Source organism: Hemitrygon akajei, chromosome 13 (genome assembly GCF_048418815.1).
Source record: "Hemitrygon akajei chromosome 13, sHemAka1.3, whole genome shotgun sequence".
Classification (NCBI taxonomy): domain Eukaryota; kingdom Metazoa; phylum Chordata; class Chondrichthyes; order Myliobatiformes; family Dasyatidae; genus Hemitrygon; species Hemitrygon akajei.
The window spans coordinates 14,275,342-14,297,032 of record NC_133136.1 but is presented as its reverse complement, the minus strand read 5'-3'; the positions used below and the strand labels follow the sequence as shown (position 1 = coordinate 14,297,032).

At 41.1% G+C, this 21,691-nt stretch overlaps 1 protein-coding gene and 1 long non-coding RNA gene across 3 annotated transcripts in view; one reads left to right on the top strand and one right to left on the bottom strand.

The window, feature by feature from the left end:
* Positions 1 to 20,187, bottom strand: part of LOC140737656 (uncharacterized) — a 39,074-nt gene extending 18,887 nt beyond the window's left edge. Inside the window, exons 1-2 of the long non-coding RNA XR_012101218.1 lie at positions 20,057 to 20,187; positions 9,820 to 9,966 (exon numbers count right to left, since the gene is read on the bottom strand). This is a non-coding gene — a long non-coding RNA (uncharacterized lncRNA). The remainder of the gene's footprint in view (positions 1 to 9,819; positions 9,967 to 20,056) is intronic.
* lman1 (lectin, mannose-binding, 1) overlaps positions 20,186 to 21,691 on the top strand; it is a 47,847-nt gene continuing 46,341 nt past the window's right edge. For both annotated transcript variants that reach the window (XM_073064182.1, XM_073064181.1), the window contains exon 1: positions 20,186 to 20,351. In XM_073064182.1, coding sequence (XP_072920283.1) covers positions 20,186 to 20,351 — 166 coding nt within the window. The remainder of the gene's footprint in view (positions 20,352 to 21,691) is intronic.

Below are 21,691 nucleotides of genomic sequence, written 5' to 3'. Positions count from 1 at the left end.
AAGCATACAGTCTTGTGGTGCCCCCTTGCAGATGGAGATTGTGGAGGAGATGCTGTTACCAATCTAAACTGATTGGGGTCTTCAAGTCAGGAAATCAAGGATCCAGTTGCACAAAGAGTTTTGTTGCTCAAGATTTCCAGCGCATGGAGAATCTCTTTTATTTATGATTTCTTGGCCTGGTAATGGTGGTAGAGTGAGGAATATGTGAGTCCATGAGTTTAGAGGTTTTGGAACTATTCCTTTCTCCTGCTGCTGGTTATCCACAGTGCCTCATGGGTGCCCAGTTTTGAGCTGCCTGATCTGAATCTATCCTGTGTACTAGTTTACCATACACCAGAACATGACGAAACATATCTTCAGTGTGAAGACAACCTTCACGGGCAAACAATTCCGACGGCCCAATCAGCACGAGGTTTCTCACAGGAAAGCGACCATTGTTTAAAAGTACGGAAGGGACAAGCAGGGCAGCCATTGTTGGGAGTAGACCAGTGGAAAGAGTAAGAGTGTCAGGCTTTGGCTTGAAAGAGGTGCTGGCTCTGGGTAACCATCTGTTAAAGCTCCCCCTTGTTTCCCCTCTTACTGTACCTAGTTGTGTGTTCTTCAGGCCGGATGTTGGAGTCCTAAGTGACCCAGAGTCTCCTATGAAACTACATCTGCGTGAGGTGCATGCAGTTGCAGCTCCTTGCAGACCGTGTTAGGGATCTGGAACAGCAGCTGGATGACCTTCGACTTGTATGGGAGAGTGAGGAGATAATCAGAGTTACAGTGAAGTAGTCACCCTGAAGTTGCAGGAGGTGAGCAGCTGTGTGACTGTCAGGAGAAATGGAATTGTGAATAGGCAGTTAGCACAGAGAACCCCTGTGGCCATGCACCTGAATAATAAGTATACCGTTTTGCATACTGTTGTGGGAGATGACCTTCCAGGGGAATGCCATGGAAACCGGGTTACTAGTACTGACCATGGGTCCGTGGTGTAGAAGGGAAAGAGGGAGAAGAGGTGAGTGGTAATAATATGAGGCTCAATAGTCAGGGGAACAGATTGGAAATTCTGTGGATGTGAATGGGAGTCCCGAATGGTATGTTGCCTCCCAGGTGCCAGGGTCAGGGACATCTCGAACAGAATCCACAACATTTTGGAGAGGGATGGAGAGCAGCCAGATATCTTGGTACATATTGTTAACAATGACATAGGAAGGAAAAGCAACCAGGTCCTTTCTTTCTTTCTTTTCAAATCTTTTTATTAATTTTTAAAAAAAAACAGAAGAAAAATATTATTACAATACATTTGAGAGTACATAATAGATTAATTGACATTCAAATATATATTGATCAATACATAGAATCTCTCAAACTCATATTATAATATAAATGATTTAAGAGAAAAAACCCCCCCCCCCAAAAAAAAACAACAACTAAATAAAAAAAAACTAACCAACATGGGCAATCGCATAATGTTATATATATACAGTAGTGCCTATGACTCCCAACCTCCTTCCATACAATTCAGGATAGTGACAATAAGGTTCAGGATCAGACCGTTTAATTCATATGAAAATGCTGAATAAATGGTCTCCAAGTTTCCTCAAATTTAACTGAAGAATCAAAAACCACACTTCTAATTTTTTCTAAACTTAAACAGGAAATAGTTTGGGAAAACCACTGAAATACAGTTGGAGGGTTAGTTTCTTTCCAATTCAATAAAATGGATCTTCTAGCCATTAGTGTAACGAATGCAATCATTCGTTGGGATGAAGCGGATAAACACTTATTATCTATCATTGGTAGACCAAAAATTGCAGTAAAAGGATGTGGTTGGAGATTAATATTTAAAACTCTTGAAATAATATTAAAAATATCTTTCCAATAGTTTTGTAAACAAGGACAAGACCAAAACATATGAGTCAACGAAGCTATATCAGAATGACATCTATCACAGGTTGGATTAACATACGAATAAAATCGAGCAAGTTTATCTTTAGACATGTGAGCTCTATGTACGACCTTAAATTGTATTAGAGCATGTTTAGCACAGATAGAGGATGAGTTTACCAATAATAAAAAATTTTCCCATTGCTCAATAGATATAGGGCAATGCAGTTCTTCCTGCCATTCCTTCTTAATTTTTTCTGATATATCTGGTTGTAGATTCATAATCATATTATAAATAATAGCAACTAAACCCTTTTGACAAGGATTAAGAGCTAAAATTCTTTCTGTAATGTCCAATGGACATTCTTTCGAAAAAGACTTTAGTTCATTATATAAAAAATTTCTAACTTGTAGATATCTAAAAAAATGGGTTTTAGATAAATTATATTTATTAGATAACTGTTCGAAGGACATAATGTTATCATCCAAAAACAGATCACGAAAACATGTTATACCTTTTGTTTTCCATAAAAAAAAGGCTTGATCTATGGAAGATGGTCGAAAAAAATAATTAGATGTTATAGGACTTGACAGTATAAACTTATTCAAACCAAAAAATTTACGAAATTGAAACCAGATTCGTAATGTATACTTGACTATAGGATTAGTTATCTGTTTATTCATTTTAAATAACAAAAAGGGAAGTGAAGATCCTAAGATTGAAATCAATGAGAAATCTTGAACAGATTTACATTCCAAATTTACCCATTGTGGGCCAGCAATTGTAGTCAATTCTTGTATCCAAAATATCAAATACCGTATATTAACTGCCCAATAGTAAAATCTTAAATTTGGTAGAGCCAAGCCGCCCTCCTTCTTAGGCTTCTGTAAATATTTTTTAGCTAACCTAGGATTTTTGTTCTGCCACAAATACGAAGATATTTTAGAATCAACTATATCAAAGAAAGATTTAGGAATAAAAATTGGTAATGCTTGAAATAGATATAGAAATTTAGGTAGTATCATCATCTTAATGGCATTAATTCTACCTACCAAAGACAAAGATAGCGGGGACCACCTATTAGCAAGTTACTTAATTTGATCTATTAAAGGCAAAAAATTAGTTTTAAATAAATCTTTATGTTTTTTAGTAATTTTAATACCTAAATAAGTAAAATAGTCTGTGACAATTCTATATGGTACCCGATTATAAATTGAAGTGTGCATATTTAATGGAAAAAGTTCACTCTTATTAAAATTCAATTTATATCCAGAAAAGTTACTAAATTGAGCAAGCAAAGAAGAAATAGCAGGAATAGATCTTTCAGGATCAGATATATATAATAACAAATCATCCGCATATACCTTATACATCGTCTCCCCACGGGTAATACCTAAAATATTGGGTGATTCACGAATAGCTATAGCCAAGGGTTCCAAAGCAATGTCAAATAATAAAGGGCTTAAAGGACAACCTTGCCTTGTACCCCGAAATAACTGAAAAAAAGGGGATCTTTGATTATTAGTGAAGACTGAAGCTAAAGGTTTCTGATATATTAATTTAATCCATGATATGAATTTTGAACTAAAGTTAAAATGTTGCAAAGTATTAAATAAATATGACCATTCGACTCTATCAAATGCTTTTTCGGCATCTAAGGAAATGACACATTCTGGGATTTTAGATGAAGAAGTATAAGCAATATTAATTAATTTTCTAATATTAAAAGATGAATAACGATTTTTAATAAATCCAGTCTGATCCTCAGAAATAATCCGAGGCAATATATTTTCTAATCTAATAGCCAAAATTTTACTAAAAATCTTAAAATCCATATTCAGCAAAGATATGGGCCGATAAGATGCACATTCAGTGGGGTCTTTATCTTTTTTAAGAATTAAGGAAATAGAAGCTTCATAAAAAGATTGTGGTAGTTTACCTATACTTAATGCATCTTTAAAAATTTTACAAAGCCAAGGAGAAAGTATAGAAGAAAAGGATTTAAAAAATTCTGCAGAAAAACCATCTGGGCCCGAAGCTTTACCCGAGTTCATTAAGAAAATAGCCTTTTCTATTTCAGACTCCGTAATAGGTGTGTCCAAAAATACACTATCCTCAACAGTTACTTTTGGAATATTCAATTTCCTTAAAAATTCACTCATTATAGAAGAGTCTTTAGTACATTCTGATTGATATAAAGAATTATAAAAATCTTGAAAGGCTTTATTTATCTCTTTATGATCAATCGTCAGAGTACCATCTTGTTTACGAATCTTAGTAATTTGTCGCTTATCCGAAACAATTTTCAATTGGTTAGCTAGTAATTTACCAGACTTATCTCCATATGTATAAAATTGAGCTTTCGATTTAATTAACTGACTTTCAATCGAAGAGGTTAATAATAAACTATGCTCCATTTGAAGTTCCACCCTTTCTTTATAAAGTTCTTTACTAGGGGTCAATGCGTAAATCTTATCAATTGCCTTAATTTTATCAACTAATGTTGATATTTTAGAATTAGTTCGTTTCCTAACTCCGGCAGAATATGAAATAATCTGTCCATGAATATATGCCTTAAAAGTATCCCACAGAATTCCACTAGAGATGTCTGCTGTAGAATTTATTGAGAAAAACAAATCAATTTGCTGTTTAATAAAGTTAACAAAGTCAGAGTCCTGCAGTAAAACAGGATTAAACCTCCAACTTTTAGTACTAATATATGAATCCGTCACCTTAATAGATAACTTCAAAGGTGCATGATCAGATATAGCAATAGAGTCATATTTGCAATCCATAACATCTGTAAGTAAATGCTGATCAATAAAAAAGTAATCAATCCTTGAGTAATTATGATGCACATGGGAAAAGTATGAGAACTCTTTATCATTAGGGTGTAGAAAACGCCAAATTTCACAGATAGCTGAATCAATCATAAAAGAATTAATAAGAGAAGCCGATTTGTTCGGAAAAGTTTGAATGGGAACCAGGTCCTATAAAGAGAATTTAGAGAGCTAGGTAGGAAGCTGAGAAACAGGAGCTTCTGGGTAGTAATTTCTGGATTACTGCCTGTGCCATGCACAAGTGAGGGTAGAAATAGGATAATTTGGCAGATTAGTGCATGGCTGAGAAGCTGGTGCAGGGGACAGGGTTTCAGGTTCTTGGATCATTAGGATCTCTCCTGGGGGAGGTATGACCTGTTCAAAAGTGACTGGTTGCACCCGAACCTGAAGGGACCAATATTCTCACAGGCAGGTTTGTTTGAGCTGTTGGGGAGGGTTTTAACTAATTTGGTGAGGTGGTGGAGGGGTGGGGGGGAACCAGAGTGAAGGGATTCTGGATAGGATAGATGACAAAAAAACAAAGATGGTGTGCAGTCAGACTGTAAGGAAGAACAGGCAGGTGATAGGACATAATTGCAACCAGCAGGCTGAGTATCAGTGCATTGGGGATGCAGAATCAGAAAGGGTAGCAAATACAGTACTCAAAGTGTTATGTCTCAATGCACAGAGTATAAGAAATAAGGTGGATGATCTTGTTGCACTATTGCCAGGAACGATGTTGTGACCATCACTGAATCGTGGCTGAAGGATGATTGTAGTTGGCAGCTAAATGTCCAAGCTTACACAATGTATCTGAGGGATAGGAAGTTCGGCAGAGGGGGTGGCATGGCTCTGCTGGTAAAGAATGGCATCAAATCATTAGAAAGATGGTGACACAGGATTGGAAGATGTTGAATCCTTGTGGGTTGAGTTATAAACCTCAAGGGTAAAAGGACCCTGATGGCAGCTATCTACAGGCCTTCAAACAGTAGCTGGGAAATGGACCACAAATTACAACAGGAAATCGAAAAGACACGTCAAAAGAGCAATGTTATGATAGTAATGGGAGATTTCAACATGCAGGTCAATTGGGAAGTCAGGTTGGAAATGGATATCAAGAGAGTGAATCTGTTGAATGCTTACAAGACAGCTTTTTAGAGCAGTTTGCCATTGAGCCAACTAGGGGATCAGCAATACTGGATTTGGTGTTATGTAATAAACTGGAGGTATTAGGGAGCTTAAGGTAAAAGAACCCTTAGGAAACAGTGATCACAATACGCTTGAGTTCAACTTGAAATATGATGGGGTAAAAGTAAATTCTGATGTAGCAGTACTTCAGTACGGTAAAGGAAATTACAGTGGTATGAGAGAGGAACACACACAAAATGCCAGAGGAACTCAGCAGGCCTGGCAGCATGTATGGAAAAAAGTACAGTCGATATTTCGGGCCGAGACCCTTCAGCAGGAATGGAGAAGGGTCTCAGCCCGAAAGATCGACTGTACTTTTTTCCGTACATGCTGCCTAGCCTGCTGAGTTCCTCCAGCATTGTGTGCGACGTTTGAACTTCCAGCATCTCCAGGGTCTCTCTTGTTTATGGTATAAGAGTTGGTCAAAATAAATTGGATGGAGATGCTGGCAGGGATGACAGAAGAGCAGCAATGGTGTGAGTTTCTGGGAGAAATGAGGAAGGTGCCGGATAGATATAATTCCAAAAATGAAGAAATACTCAAATGACAAACTAGTAAAACCATGACAAGGGGAGTCAAAGTTAATGTAAAAGCAAAAGAGAGGGCATATTGGGAAGACAGAGGGTTGGGAAGCTTTTAAAAACCTACAGAAAGCAATTAAAATAATCATTAGGAGGGAAAAGATGAAACATGAAAGCAAGCTAGCAAACAATATCAAAGTAAAAGCTTGTTCAAGCATGTAAAAAATAAAAGAGAGATAAGAGTGGATATAGCACTGCTAAAAAGATGGGGCTGGAGAAATAATAATGGGGGGCCAAAGAGATGGCAGATGAATTAAATGAGTATTTTGCATCAGTTTTCACTGTGGAAGACACTAGCAGTATGCCAGATATTGAAAGGTGTGAGGGAAGAGAAATGAGTGCAGTTACTACTACAAGGGAGAAGTTGCTCCAAAAGCTGAAAGACCCAAGGGTACATACTTTACCCAGACAAGATTAACTGCACCCTAGCGTACTGAAAAAGGTAGCGGTAAAGATTGTGGCGGCATTAGTAATGATCTTTCAGAAATCATTGGACTCTGGCATGGTGCTAGAGGACTGGAAAATTGCAAACGTCACTCCACTCTTTAGGAAAGGGGGAAGGAGCAGAAAGGAAATTATAGACCAAGTTAGCCTGACCTTAGTGTTTGGGAAGATGCGGTTATGGAGTAGTTGGTGACACAGGACAAGGTAAAGTCAGCATGGTTTCCCGAATGGAAAATCTTGCCTGACAAACCTGTAGGAATTCTTTGAGGAGATTACTTGTAGGATAGATAAAGGGGATATAGTAGATGTTGTATTTTTGGACATTCAGGTCCTCGACAAGATGCCACACATTAGCCTCCGTACTAAGTTAAATGCCCATGGTATTACAGGAATGTTACTAGCATGGTTAGAGCATTGGTTGCTTGGTAGGAAGCAGTGAGTGGCAATAAAAGGATCCTTTTCTGGTTGGCTACCAGTGACTAGTGGTGTTCCACAGGGGTCCGTGTTAGGACCGCTTCTTTTTATGCTGTATATGTCACAACGTGGAGGGGCAAGGGTGCTGGAGGAGGACCCAAATGCAGGACACAAACACATTTCGTAAGGTTAACTAAATAGAGTTTACTACAATTTACAAGGAGAGCCGTGACGCAAGGATAGAACAGAGAGAAATCAAGGAGAGCAAAGAGGAAGCGGGAATAGGCATAATGGACGAGGACTCAGGCCTGGGACTAGGCTGGGACTCAGGATCCGGGGGCTAGGACTTGATACTTGGAACACAGGAGCCAGGACTTGATACTTGGAACACCAGAGCCAGGACATGAGCACAGAAACACAGAACCGGGACCCCTCCTTGGGGACAGGACAGAGAGCCGGGATTCATACATGGAACACAAACGACAGTCCACTCGAGTAGCGGCGGAACGGCCTGCCTACTGAGCGGGATACGTGACGACAAGACAACGACAGTCCATTCAAGTAGCGGAAACGGCCTGCCTACTGAGCTGGATATGAGACGATAAAACAACGACAGTCTATTCGAGTAGCGGCAAACGGCCTGCCTACTGAGCTGGTTACGAGACAATATAACAACGACAGTCTATTCGAGTAGCGGCAAACAACCTGCCTACTGAGCTGGATACGAGACGATAAAACGACAGTCCATTCGAGTAGCGGCAAACGGCCTGCCTACTGAGCTGGATATGAGGCCACACAACAATGGACGGTACTATAACTGGGCCCAAGTTTGCTCCAAGCAGCAGGAGCTCTTGACTCACCCTGGCAGGTTAACCTTGCCCGGACCCGCTCTGGCAAGGGAAGGCAGCTTGCTGGCACTTGCTCCAGGAGGAGTCTTGGCTTGCTCCAGCTAGAAACTTAGTCGGCTCTGGCCAGATGACTTTGGCTCGCACTAGCTTCAGTGGCTACGGTGATTTCGTTAACGGTCTTGCGCCGAACGGCTGAAACTGGAGACTTACAAACTGTCGGTTCGGTCGCCAGTTAATCACCAAGCCCGAGGGACACAGGAAAACAGGGAATTAAAGGGAAACAAGGAGTCAATGGTCCAGATCGTAACACAAACAAGGTAAATTTAAAGGGAACTCAATCTGGACCATGACAGTATATCAATGATTTAGATGATGGAATAGATGGCTTTGTTGTGAAGTTCGCAGATGATACAAAGATTGATGGAGCAGCAGATAGTGTTGAGGAAACAGGTAGGCTGCAGAAGGACTGAGACAAATGAGGAGAATGGGCAAAAAAATTGCAAATGAAATATAATGTTGGAAAATACATGGTCATGCACTTTTGTCAAAGAAATTAATGTACAGACAATTTTCTAAACAGGCAGAAAATCCAAAAATCTGAGATGCAAAGGGACTTGGGAGTTCTTGTGCAGAACATGCTAAAGGTTAACTTGCAGGTAGAGTCAGTGGTGAGGAAGGCAAATGCAATGTTGGCATTCATTTCCAGAGGTCTGGAACACAAGATGCTGAGGCTTTATAAGGCACTGGGGAAGCCTCACCTGGAGTATTGTGAACAGTTTTGGGATCCACATCTAAGAAAAGATGTGCTGGCATTGGAGAGGCTGCAGAGGAGGTTCACAAGGGTTTCCATACGAGGTATGTTTGATAGCTCTGGGTCTGTACTCGCTGGAATTTAGAAAGATGAGGGGGGATCTCATTGAAACACTTTGAATGTTGAAAGGCCTAAACAGAGTAGGTGTGGAAAGGATGTTTCCCATGATGGGGGAGGCTAGGACAAGAGGGCACAGCCTCATGATTAGGGACATCCATTAAAACAGAGATGCCAAGACATTTCTTTAGCCAGAGTGTGGTGAATTTGTGGAATTTGTTACCACAGGCAGCTGTGGAGGCCAGGTCGCTGAGTGTATTTAAGGCAGAGATTGAGAGGTTCTTGATTGGACATGTTACAGGATGAAGGCTGGTGTGTGGGGCTGAGGAGGAGGAAAGAAGGATCAGCCATGAGTGAATGGCAGAGCAGACTCGATGGCCCAAATGACCTACTTCTAACGTCTTATAGTCATATGGCTAAAGTAGTCCAAAACTCACTACCCATTGGTTGAAGAAATTTCTTCTCATCTATCTTATTTTACACAGTCTGACCTTTGGTTTTTGTTTCTCCAGTTTACATTCTCATAATCAGGTTTATTAGCACTGAGTTTACACATGAAATTTGCTGTTTTGTGGCAGCAGTATGGTGCAGATATAACAAATTACTGTGTTATAATAACAAACGAGCAACAGTGCATAGCAATCCTGTTATTTTTATTTAATCTATTTAGATTGACGTTTGTCCTATTAGCATCCACGTGACCTTGCAACCGTCATTTTGTAGCCTCCCTTGTTCTCTTTCCTCTGCTCTCCCCAGATATAAAATACAGAACATTGCAGCACAGTACCTTTGGCCCATGATGTTGTGCTGACCTTTTAATCTACGCCAAGCTCAATCTTCTCAATACTTCCTTCAGCCAGAAGGTACAGGAGCCTGACGACCCACTCTCAAGGTGCAACAACGGTTTCTCTACCAATGCCATCACATTTTTGAACTGTTTTAAAATTTAAAGAAGACAATAGCTTTATTTGTCACACGCACACCAGAACATTGAACCATATAGTGAAATGTATTTTTTTCAGGTCTATGGCCAATACAGGCCAAAGACTGTACTGGGGGCAGCCTGCAAGTGTCACCCCACTTCTGGTGCCAACATAGCATGCTCACAAGTTACTTATCCTAACCATACGTCTTTTGAAAGTGGAAGAAAAACAGAGCACCCAGAGGAAAACCACGTGGTCATGTGGAGAACATAAAAAACTCCTCAGCAGCAGGAATCAAAACCCATTACGTGATTGCTAGCGCTGCAAAGCAATTACACTAACTGCTACATTACTGTGCCACACCTATCTAATAGAAACCTGGCACTAACTATTACTAAAAGCAGTCTATTACTAACAGTGCTCCTCTGTTCAGCCAAGGTGGCATACAGAGGGTGAGAAACATTGTCCAGAATTACCAGGATTTTGTTCTATTACAGTATCCAGTGTGTCCAGTTTGACTCCTATAACCGAGCCAGCCTTTTCAATCAATAAACACAGTTTATTGAGCCTGTTGGCATCACCCATGTTAATGCCATTGCCCCAGCACACCACCACGTAGAAGATTGTACTGGCAACAGACTGGTAGAACATATGAAGGAGAGGCCTGGATATTCCAAAGAAACTCAGTCTTCTCAGGAAATAGAGCCAGCTCTGGCCCTTCTCGTACAAAGCCTCGGTGCTGGTGCTCCACTCAAGTCTGCCATCCAGGTGCTTGTAGGTGCTCACCACATCCATGTCCTCACCATCAATAGTAACAGGGAGCAATGCAGGCTCGGTCTTCCTAAAGTCCACCTCCATCTCCTTTGTCCTACTAATGCTGAGCTGCAATGAGTCAGCTTGCACCATTTGATAAAGTCCTCCACCAGGGTCCTATAGTGATCCTCCCACCCTCCCTTTATACACCCAACTATTGCTAAATCTTCAGAGAATTTCTTCAGATGGCATGAATCAGTGTTATATTTAAAGTCAATGTTTATGTATAACTTACTGTATATAAATTTAAATTTACATTAACATATTCCTCATGTTTGTAATGTACTATGCTGCTGCTGAAAAATAGCTAATTGTCTTGGTATTTACACTTGGTGTACTATATGTATACCGATGACAAAACACTTGAACGGTCCTGCTGATCATTCCTGTGTTTTACTGCATGTCACACAGTGAAAGGATGCAGTTACAGCCTGGCCAAATCTACAGTTGTATTTTCTGTTATGGAGCTGCCCCGGACAATTTCCATTCTAAAGGTACGATGACACTTGTAGAAGCCAGATATCTATTTATTGTCCGTCTGTATTATATTTGTGTTGCGTATTCTCCCTTCGGCTTAAAGTAATTTGTCACATCAGTTTGGGCGGCGGTATAAATAAATGAATATGGTCACCTGTTCACCTGCATGGCAGTTTAGAGAGGGGGTGAGTAGTGAGGGTTGACTGTTTTATTGACCGTTCATTCCTTGTTTGATTTGATCCAGTTTCACTAGTCTTGCTCATTTTTGTTTTACATGAATTACGGAAGAATTGAATGATTTTATTAGTTTGTCATTAAGGATTAAACATACTTGCCCTCTTATAGGCCGATACGTTTGATGTCGGTTGTAGGTAAATTATTGGAAGGAGTACTAAGAGATAAGGATCTACAAGTATTTGGATAGACAGGGACTTATTAGGGAGAGTCATCATGGCTTTCTGCATGGTAGGTCATATTTAACAAATCTATTAAGTGTTTTTCGAGGAGGTTACCAGGAAAGTGGATGAAGGGAAGGCAGTGGATGTTGTATACAAAAGAATAAACCAGGGAAGGTAGTGCACCCGTTGCTGACAAGGGAAATTAGGGATAGTATCAAGTCCAAAGAAGAAACATATAAATTAGCAAAAAAAAAGCAGCACACCTGAGGACTGGGAGAAATTCAGAGACCAGCAGAGGAGGACAAAGGGCTTAATTAGGAAAGGGAAAAAAGATTATGAGAGAAAGCTGGCAGGGAACATAAAAACTGACTGTAAAAGCTTTTATAGATATGCGAAAATAAAAAGATTGGTCAAGACAAATGTAGGACCCTTACAGACAGAAACAGGTGAATTGATCATAGGGAACAAAGACATGGCAGACCAATTGAATAACTACTTTGGTTCTGTCTTCACTAAGGAGGACATAAATAATCTTCCGGATATAGTAAGGGACCAAGGGTCTAGTGAGATGGAGGAACTGAGGGAAATACATGTTAGTAGGGAAGTGGTGTTAGGTAAATTGAAGGGATTAAAGGCAGATAAATCCCCAGGGCCAGATGGTCTGCATCCCAGAGTGCTTAAGGAAGTAGCCCAAGAAATTGTGGATGCATTAGTGATAATTTTTCAAAACTCCTTAGAATCTGGATTAGTTCCTGAGGATTGGAGGGTGGCTAATGTAACCCCACTTTTTAAAAAAAGGAGGGAGAGAAAACCAGGGAATTATAGACCGGTGAGTCTGACATCGGTGGTGGGGAAAATGCTAGAGTCAGTTATAAAAGATGTGATAACAGCACATTTGGAAAGAAGTGAAATCATTGGACAAAGTCAGCATGGATTTGTGAAAGGAAAATCATGTCTGACGAATCTTATAGAATTTTTTGAAGCTGTAACTAGTAGAGTGGATAGGGGAGAGCCAGTGGATGTGGTATATTTAGATTTTCAAAAGGCTTTTGACAAGGTCCCACACAGGAGATTAGTGTGCAAACTTAAAGCACACGGTATTGGGGGTATGGTATTGATGTGGATAGAGAATTGGTTGGCAGACAGGAAGCAAAGAGTGGGAGTAAACGGGACCTTTTCAGAATGGCAAGCAGTGACTAGTGGGGTACCGCAAGGCTCAGTGCTGGGACCCCAGTTGTTTACAATATATATTAATGATTTAGACTAGGGAATTAAATGCAGCATCTCCAAGTTTGTGGATGACACGAAGCTGGGTGGCGGTGTTAGCTGTGAGGAGGATGCTAAGAGGATGCAGGGTGAATTGGATAGGTTAGGTGAGTGGGCAAATTCATGGCAGATGCAATTTAATGTGGATAAATGTGAGGTTATCCACTTTGGTTGCAAGACCAGGAAAACAGATTATTACCTGAATGGTGGCCGATTAGGAAAAATGAAGTTGCAACGAGACCTGGGTGTCATTGTACACCAGTCATTGAAGGTGGGCATGCAGGTACAGCAGGCGGTGAAAAAGGCAAATGGTATGTTGGCATTCATAGCAAAAGGATTTGAGTACAGGAGCAGGGAGGTTCTACTGCAGTTGTACAAGGCCTTGGTGAGACCGCACCTAGAGTATTGTGTGCAGTTTTGGTCCCCTAATCTGAGGAAAGACATTCTTGCCATAGAGGGAGTACAAAGAAAGTTCACCAGATTGATTCCTGGGATGGCAGGACTTTCATATGAAAAAAGACTGGATTGACTAGGCTTATACTCACTAGAATTTAGAAGATTGAGGGGGGATCTTATTGAAACGTACAAAATTCTAAAGGGATTGGACAGGCTAGATACAGGAAGATTGTTTCCGATGTTGGGGAAGTCCAGAATGAGGGGTCACAGTTTAAGGACAAAGGGGAAGCCTTTTAGGACCGAGATGAGGAAAAACTTCTTCACACAGAGAGTGGTGAATCTGTGGAATTCTCTGCCACAGGGAACAGTTGAGGCCGGTTCATTGGCTATATTTAAGAGAAAGTTAGATATGGCCCTTGTGGCTAAAGGGATCAGGGGGTATGGAGAGAAAGCAGGTACAGGGTTCTGAGTTGGATGATCAGCCATGATCACACTGAATGGCAGTGCAGGCTCGAAGGGCCGAAGGGCCTACTCCTGCACCTATTTTCTATGTTTTCCATGTTTCTATACATGGACCTCAGTAAGGCCTTTGACAAGGTCCCGCATGGGAGGTTAGTTAGGAAGATTCAGTCGCTAGGTATACATGGAGAGGTAGTAAATTGGATTAGACATTGGCTCAATGGAAGAAGCCAGAGTGGTAGTGGAGGATTGCTACTCTGAGTGGAGGCCTGTGACTAGTGGTGTGCCACAGGGATCAGTGCTGGGTCCATTGTTATTTGTCATCTATATCAATGACCTGGATGATAATGTGGTAAATTGGATCAGCAAATTTGCTGATGACACAAAGATTGGAGGTGTAGTGGACAGTGAGGAAGGATTTCAAAGTCTGCACAGAGGGATTTGGACCAGCTGGAAAAGTGAGCTGAAAAATGGCAGATGGAGTTTAATACAGACAAGTGTGAGGTATTGCACTTTGGAAGGAAAAACCAAGGTAGAACATACAAGGTAAATGGTAGGGCACTGAGGAGTGCAGTAGAACAGAGGGATCTGGGAATACAGATACAAAATTCCCTAACAGCGGAGTCACAGGTAGATAGGGTCGTAAAGAGAGATTTTGGCACATTGGCCTTTATAAATCAAAGGCCAATAAATCTCAATGAAAAGTGAGGATACCCAGAACACTTTATGCTGAGGTTGTATAAGGCATTGGTGAAAACGGATTTGAAGTATTGTGTGCAGTTTTGCTCACCAAATTACAGGAAGGATATTAATAAGGTTGAAAGAGTGCGGAGAAGGTTTACAAGGATGTTGCCAGGACTTGAGAAACTGAGTTACAGAGAAAGGTTGAATAGGTTAGGACTTTATTCCATGGAGCGTAGAAGAACGAGGGGAGATTTGATAGAGGTTTATAAAACTATGATGGGTATAGATAGAGTGAATGCAAGGGTGAAGGGGAAAAAGCTTAAAGGGAGCATTGGGGGGGCTTCTTCAGAAAGAGAGTGGTGGGAGTGTGGAATGAGCTGCCAGATGAAGTGGTAAATGCGGGCTCACTTTTAACATTTAAGAAAAACATGGATGCGAGGTGTATGGAGGAATGTGGTCCAGGTGCAGGTCAGTGGGACTGGGCAGAAAAATGGTTCGGCACAACCAAGAAGGGCCAAAAGGCCTGTTTCTGTGCTGTACAGGTAGTCCCTGAGTTACGAACATCTGGCTTACGGACAACTCGTACTTACGAACCGAGGAAGGAGAATACCGTCCACCATTTTGTTGTTGCCGTTGACACTGTGTTGAGTGTGTAACTTTGTATTTGGCTTAAATTTTTCTTAGCAGGATTCACCCTGACCACGCCCCCCCCCACCACTGTTCCGGTCAGCTGGTGGCGCAGTGAGATCAGCACCGGGCTCGAGAACGAGTTCAATCCAGTGTCAGACCGCTCTTGTGCTGGGTTGATGTCGATCCAGTGACTCCCGTACCATCCGTGCCGGGTTGATGTCAAGCGCACAACTCGACCTCGTAAAAACAAACACTGCCACCTCCAGTTTAAATTCCCATGCAGAATATTGTGGAGGATCAAATACAGTACCCAAACCCAGCACAGCCCCCACTTGTCCCATTTAACCTGCCTCAGTGCGGTGGAGTTTAGGACCCGGGGAATTCAGTGAGGTGGTCCTTAGGACCCGGCGGACCTTGGGAGCCGGCGTTGCTCGGGACCCGCCGCCTGCAATGTTTCTGTTCCGTTGATGGGAAGTGATCGCAATTGAAAATAAAGTGGAAATAATAAAGCTTTTGGAAAGAGTTGAAACGCCATCGGTCATTGGAAAAGCATTAGGCTACAGTCAGAACAATTTTAAAGGATAAAGTGAGAATAATGGAGCATGTGAAAGGCTCTGCCCCGATGAAAGCTACAATTATTACTAAGCAACGCAGTGGTTTAATTAATGGAATACATACGTTTCTTAAGTGTTTTATATGCATAGAAAGATAAAATATATACTAAGATGAACGTTTGACTAACTGACACTAAATAATACCGGATGTACTTGTTCCGACTTACATACAAATCTGACTTAAAGACAGACTTGGGAACAGAACTTGTATGTAACCCGGAGACTGCCTGTAATGTTCTGTGGTTCTATTGCTACTGTTAAGGAGAAAGTACAGAAGTCAGAAAACCCACTCATCGATTCAGGAACAGCTTGTTCCCTGCTGTCATCAGATCTCTGAACAGTCTATAAACCCATGAACAGTAATTTGTTATTCATTTCTTCTGTACTATTTTCTGTAATATATAATTATTTTGTCTTTGCTATTGCAAAAATAACAAATTTCACATCATATATGACAGTGATAATAGACCTGATTCTGAATTCCCGGAACACTTTAACAGCATTTAATAACTGCCTAAAGTTTTATAAATTATTTTAAAATATCTCAGATAAGTTCCCTGGTATGATAAATTGGAATCTGTACCTCATAATCTACCTTGTTATCTTGCACCTTATTGTTTACCTTAACTGAACTTTCCCTGAGCTGTTACAGTTTATTTGGCATTGTTCAAAGAGAGAGAAGGGTAGGAATATGGTAGTCATCGGGGATTCAGTAGTGAGGGGAACAGACAGGAGGTTCTGTCAGCCTGATAGAGATACCCGCATGGTGTGTTGCCTTCCAGGTGCCAGGGTACGGGACGTCTCGCATGGGGTACAGAGTATTCTGAAGGAAGTGGGTGAACAGCCAGAGGTCTTGGTACACGTTGGTACCAATGACATAGGTAGAAAAAGGGAGGAGGTCCTGAAGAGAGAATTCAGGGAGTTGGGTAGGAAGCTGAACAGCAGGACCTCCAGGGTAGTAATCTCAGGATTGCTATCTGTGCCACGTGCTAATGAATGCAAGAATAGCATGGTCAGGCATATTAATGTGTGGCTGAGAGACTGGTGCAAGGGCAGGGCTTTGGGTTCCTGGATCATTGGGGCATCTTCTGGGGAAGTTATGACCTGCACAAAAAGGACAGGTTACACCTGAACCCAAAGGGGTCCAATATCCCAGCAGGCAGGTTACATCGAGCTGTTCAGGAGGCTTTAACTAATTTGGCAGGGGGATGGGGACCAGAGTGCTAGGGCTGAGGAAATATTCAAAGATAATGTGCAACAGAGAAGTAGAAAGGACAGGCAGGAAATGAGGCATAATCACAGCCAGTGGGATGCGTTACAGGGCAATAGAGGTCTGGTGCAGTTAAAATAGAAAGTAACAAATACTGGAATGAAAATGTTATATTTGAATGCATGCAGCATAAGAAATAAAATGGGCAATCTTGAAATTCAGCTACAGATTGGTAAGTATGACATTGTGGCCATTTCTGAAACTTGACTACAGGATGGCTGCCATTGGGAGCTGAACGTCCAAGGATATACAGTGTATCAGAAAGATAGGTTAGTAGGCAGAGGGAGTGTTGTGGCCCTGTGTATAAGAAATGATATTAATTCATTAGAAAGGGATGACATAGGATTGGAAGGTGTAGAGTCTCTATGAGTTGAGAAATGGCAAGGGTAAAAAGACCCTAATGGCAGTTGAATACAGGTCTCCAAACAGCAGCTGGGATATGGATTACAAATTACAGCAGGAGATAAAAAAGTCGTGTCAGAAGGGCAATGTCATGATAATCGTTGGGAATTTAAACGTGGAAGTGGATTGGGAAAACCAGGCCAGTACTGGACCTCATGAGAAAGAATTTGTAGAATGTCTAAGGGATGGCTTTTTAGAACACCTTGTTGTTGAACCCACTGGGGGATTGGCTGTGCTGGATTGGGTGTTGTGCAAAGATCCAGAGGTGATAAGAGAGCTTAAGGTTAAGGAACCCTTAGGGAACAGTGATCACAATATGATCGAGTTCACTTTAAGAAGGAGAAATTCCAAAGTGTCAATATTTCAGTGGAATAAAGGAAATTACAATGGCATGACAGAGGAACTGGACAAGGTTGACTGGAAAGGGACACTAGAAGGAAGGACAGCAGAGCAGCAATGGCTGCAGTTTCTGCGAAAAATGAGGGAAGTACAAGTCCAAATTAGAAAAATTTTTCAAATCGAAGAAGGACACTACCATGGCTGACAAGTGAAGTCAAAGCTAAAGTAAAAGCAAAAGAGAGGGCATACAAGGAAGCCAAAGCCAGTGGGAAGATAGAGTATTGGGAAGCTTACAAAAACTTGCAGAAGAAGGTCATTACAAAGGAAAGGAAGCTGGCAACTAATATCAAAGAAGATACCAGAGTTGAGGGTAGATATAGGACCAATAGAAAAGGGCGCTGATGATATTGTAATGAGAGACACTGAGATGGTAGAGAAACTGAATGTGTGTTTTGCATCAGTCTTCACAATGGAAGACATCTGCATTATACCAGGCATTCAAGAATGTCAGAGAAGTGAAGTATGTGCAGTGAAAATTATGACTGAGAAGGAGCTCAGGAAGCAGAAGGGTCTGAGGGTGGATAAATCTCCTGGACCTGATGGAGTGCACCCTCGGGTTGTGAAGGAAGAGCTGGAGAGATTGCAGAGGCATTAATAATGATCTGTCAAGAATCGATAGATTCTGGCATTGTACCTGATGACTGGAAAATTGCAAATGTTACTCTGCTATTTAAGAAGGGTGGGAGGCAGCAGAAATGAAACTATAGACATCAGTAGTTTGGGAGTTGTGGAATTGATTGTTAGGGTTGAGATTACGGAGTACCTGGAGGCACATGACAAGATAGGCCAAAGCCAGCATGGTTTCCTGGAACAGAACAGAGATGCAGAGAAATTACTTTAGTCAGAGGGTGATAAATCTTTGGAATTTGTTGCCATGAATGGCTGTGGAAGCCAAGTCATTGGGTGCATTTAAGGCAGAAATAGATAGGTTCTTGATTAGCTAGGGCATCAGTAGGTTTGGGGACAAGGCACAGGAGTGGAGATGACTGGAAAAATTGGATCAGCCCATGATTGAATGGCGGAGCAGTCTCGATGGGCCAAATGGCCTACATCCGCTCCGACATCTTATGGTCTTTTGGTTACTGTTTTATCTTGTTCTGCTTTGCACTATATAATGATCTGACATATAATGTATGGAGAGGTTTTCACTGTATTTCAGTACATGGGACAATAATAAACCAACTCCAGATAACTAGAAAAAATAAGACTAACAAATTCCATTCAACTATATGTTTAAAAAATATTATTACTACAATTGCTCTTTGAAATACTATGCTACTTTCTGACCTTGGGGGAACTCAACAGGTCAGGCAGCATCTACGGAGAGAAAGTCGACGTTTTAGACCAAAACCCTTCATCAAGACTCGGCAACATTTTGGGTTGACAACTTTCATAATCTTTCTGAACAACTATCTACTTTACTATCTCCTACTAACAAAAAAAAACTAGAAGCTTTGTAATTCATTCATAAATAGCTTTGTCCCCTTGGTCATCAAAGCTCTGAATAATCCAAGAACTAATGAATGCTACCTTGTTATTCCTCTTTTGCGCTGATTGATCATTTTGTAATTCATGGCATGTGTCAGCAATAATAAACCCGATTCACAATAAGATTTTTATACAGTTGCGTCATTTTAAATATACTCAGCTCATTTTATTTTAAATTTACACAGCTCATGTTATTTCTCTTTAATTTTTGGACATTATATTACCATCACATTTCCAAACGGTCCATGAATACTCATTCTCCCCTTCTTTTACACTCTTTTACTTTGTAACTTATAGTAACGTTTATATCTTTGTATAGTTAAGTTTTATGTGTTTGCACTGTGCTACTGCCGCAGAACAAATTTCCTGTCATATGTCAGCAATAATAAACATCATTATATCAATTACATTAACTTTAATATTAATTTAAAATTTACTTCAATTCCTCTTTAATTGTTGTGTAATTGTAGTTTTATTTTTAGACATTCCGTCACCATCAGATTTCTGAGTGATCCAAGAACAATATCTCATTCTTCCAAAGCAAAATGCTGGAGGAACTCAGCAGATCAGGAAGCATCTCTGGAAAAGAATAGATAGTTGACGTTTTGTGCCGAGACCCTTTATCACTGCCTGAGCGACTGAGTTCCCCCAGCATTTAGTGTGTGTTGCTTTGGACTGCCAGCATCTGCAGACTTTCTCCCTTTTCTTTTGCACTGTTTATTTATTTGGCAGTTTATAATAATATTTTCTGTCTGCTGCCGTTGCAAAACAACACATTTCACGCCGCATGCCAGTAATCACAAACCTGCTTCACACCCCCTCCTGCTGAGACCTGCCTGCATGCCCAGCGCCGCCGACCAATGGCGAAGCGCCGTGTTGGCTCGAGCAGCTTTCCCGGCGGGCTCCGGGCCGCGGCGCGTCAGCGGCGGTGAAGATGGCGGCGCTGGTGAGCCGGCTGGTGTGGCTGCAGCTTCAACTCTTGGCTGTCTGCTGGGCTTCTGCCGATTTGCCGAGCCGCCGCTTCGAGTACAAGTACAGCTTCAAGGGACCCCAACTGGTACACAGCGATGGCACCATCCCCTTCTGGACGCACGCTGGCAGTAAGTGGGAGGGGGTATGGATGTGGGGAGTACGTGGAGTGGACCCGGTTCCTGTCCTTGACGATGGACCGATCCTGGTCAACGTTCCGGGGGGGGGGGGGTGCAGGAGGAGCCCGATTTATATGTATTTATAGTCTGACGGCTGTCAGTACCGCACCAGCTTTATCGTATCCGATAGGCAAGAGAGTCTCCAGATGTTGGAAATCTGGATCTACTCACACTCACGATGATGGAGGAACTCAGCAGGTCAGGCAGTATCTGTAGAGGGAAATGAACAGTTGAGTTACGGGCCGAGACTCTTCACCTGGAGTTCCACCAGCAGTTGATGCATTTTAACCGAGCCGTTGTGCACCCCATCCCCGTTTTAACAGACTAATTCCTAAACGAAATCAGTTCCCGTTATGGAAGATGTTATCTACATCTGCAGTCCCGTTATCAGGGTGTGCCTCATTTTGCGCGTCGCGTTTATTGCTAGTAACTGCAGTTCAGCTTTGGTTAAGTCTAAAAAACAATTGGCAAGAATTTCTGAAAGGTTGTTACTGCTTTGCTACCATTATAGAATCAGATTTTGTATTATTTTGAGGCAGCACTTCAGGATTAATGGTTAGCTTGCTTTCACTAAAGGTTTATTGCTTTTAAGGTGACTGATAAAGCCCACGTGTTAAAAAGCAGACTTTCACAATGAGTCCGTGGGACTATTCCAGATGGACTGTAATGTGGAAAAAGTGTGATTATTGACTTTACACAAAACTGAAAAGCAGATCTTAAAAAAATAGCTAGAGATTAGATAATGTTGCTATTCAAAGGAGTCAAGTTGTCCTTGTTCACAAGTACAACAAGCAATGAGCAAGGCCTTTATTATGAGAGGATTTGCATAAGATCTGAGGCCTTAGTGTATCCGCTTTTGTTTGTCTTGACTTTTTTTTAAAAAAGCAATCGGTGGATTCCGGTTAATTTGGACCCATCGGGACCAGTACATTTTGACCCAATTAAATGGCTGCCCGAGTTTCATGGAAATAATTAAAAAAGAATAAAAGAGGCAAACTGCTATTTAACTGAGTAATGATTAATGTATTTAACAGAAATACAGAACAAACTCTAGTAGCTTCTAATATTTAATGGAGGGATTCATCCATTGTGCACCTCTATATTCTTTTGATTAACAGTGAATGAACAAAATCAGTACAGACCCCTAGTACAGATATGGACTGCCTTCATATAATGCTATTGATGATTGCATTTTCCAAATCTTCATTTTCATTGTAACATACAAGGTGATTGTAAATACCTTCAATTTATTCGTATACTTTAACTTGTTGAAGTAGTGAAATGGTTTCATT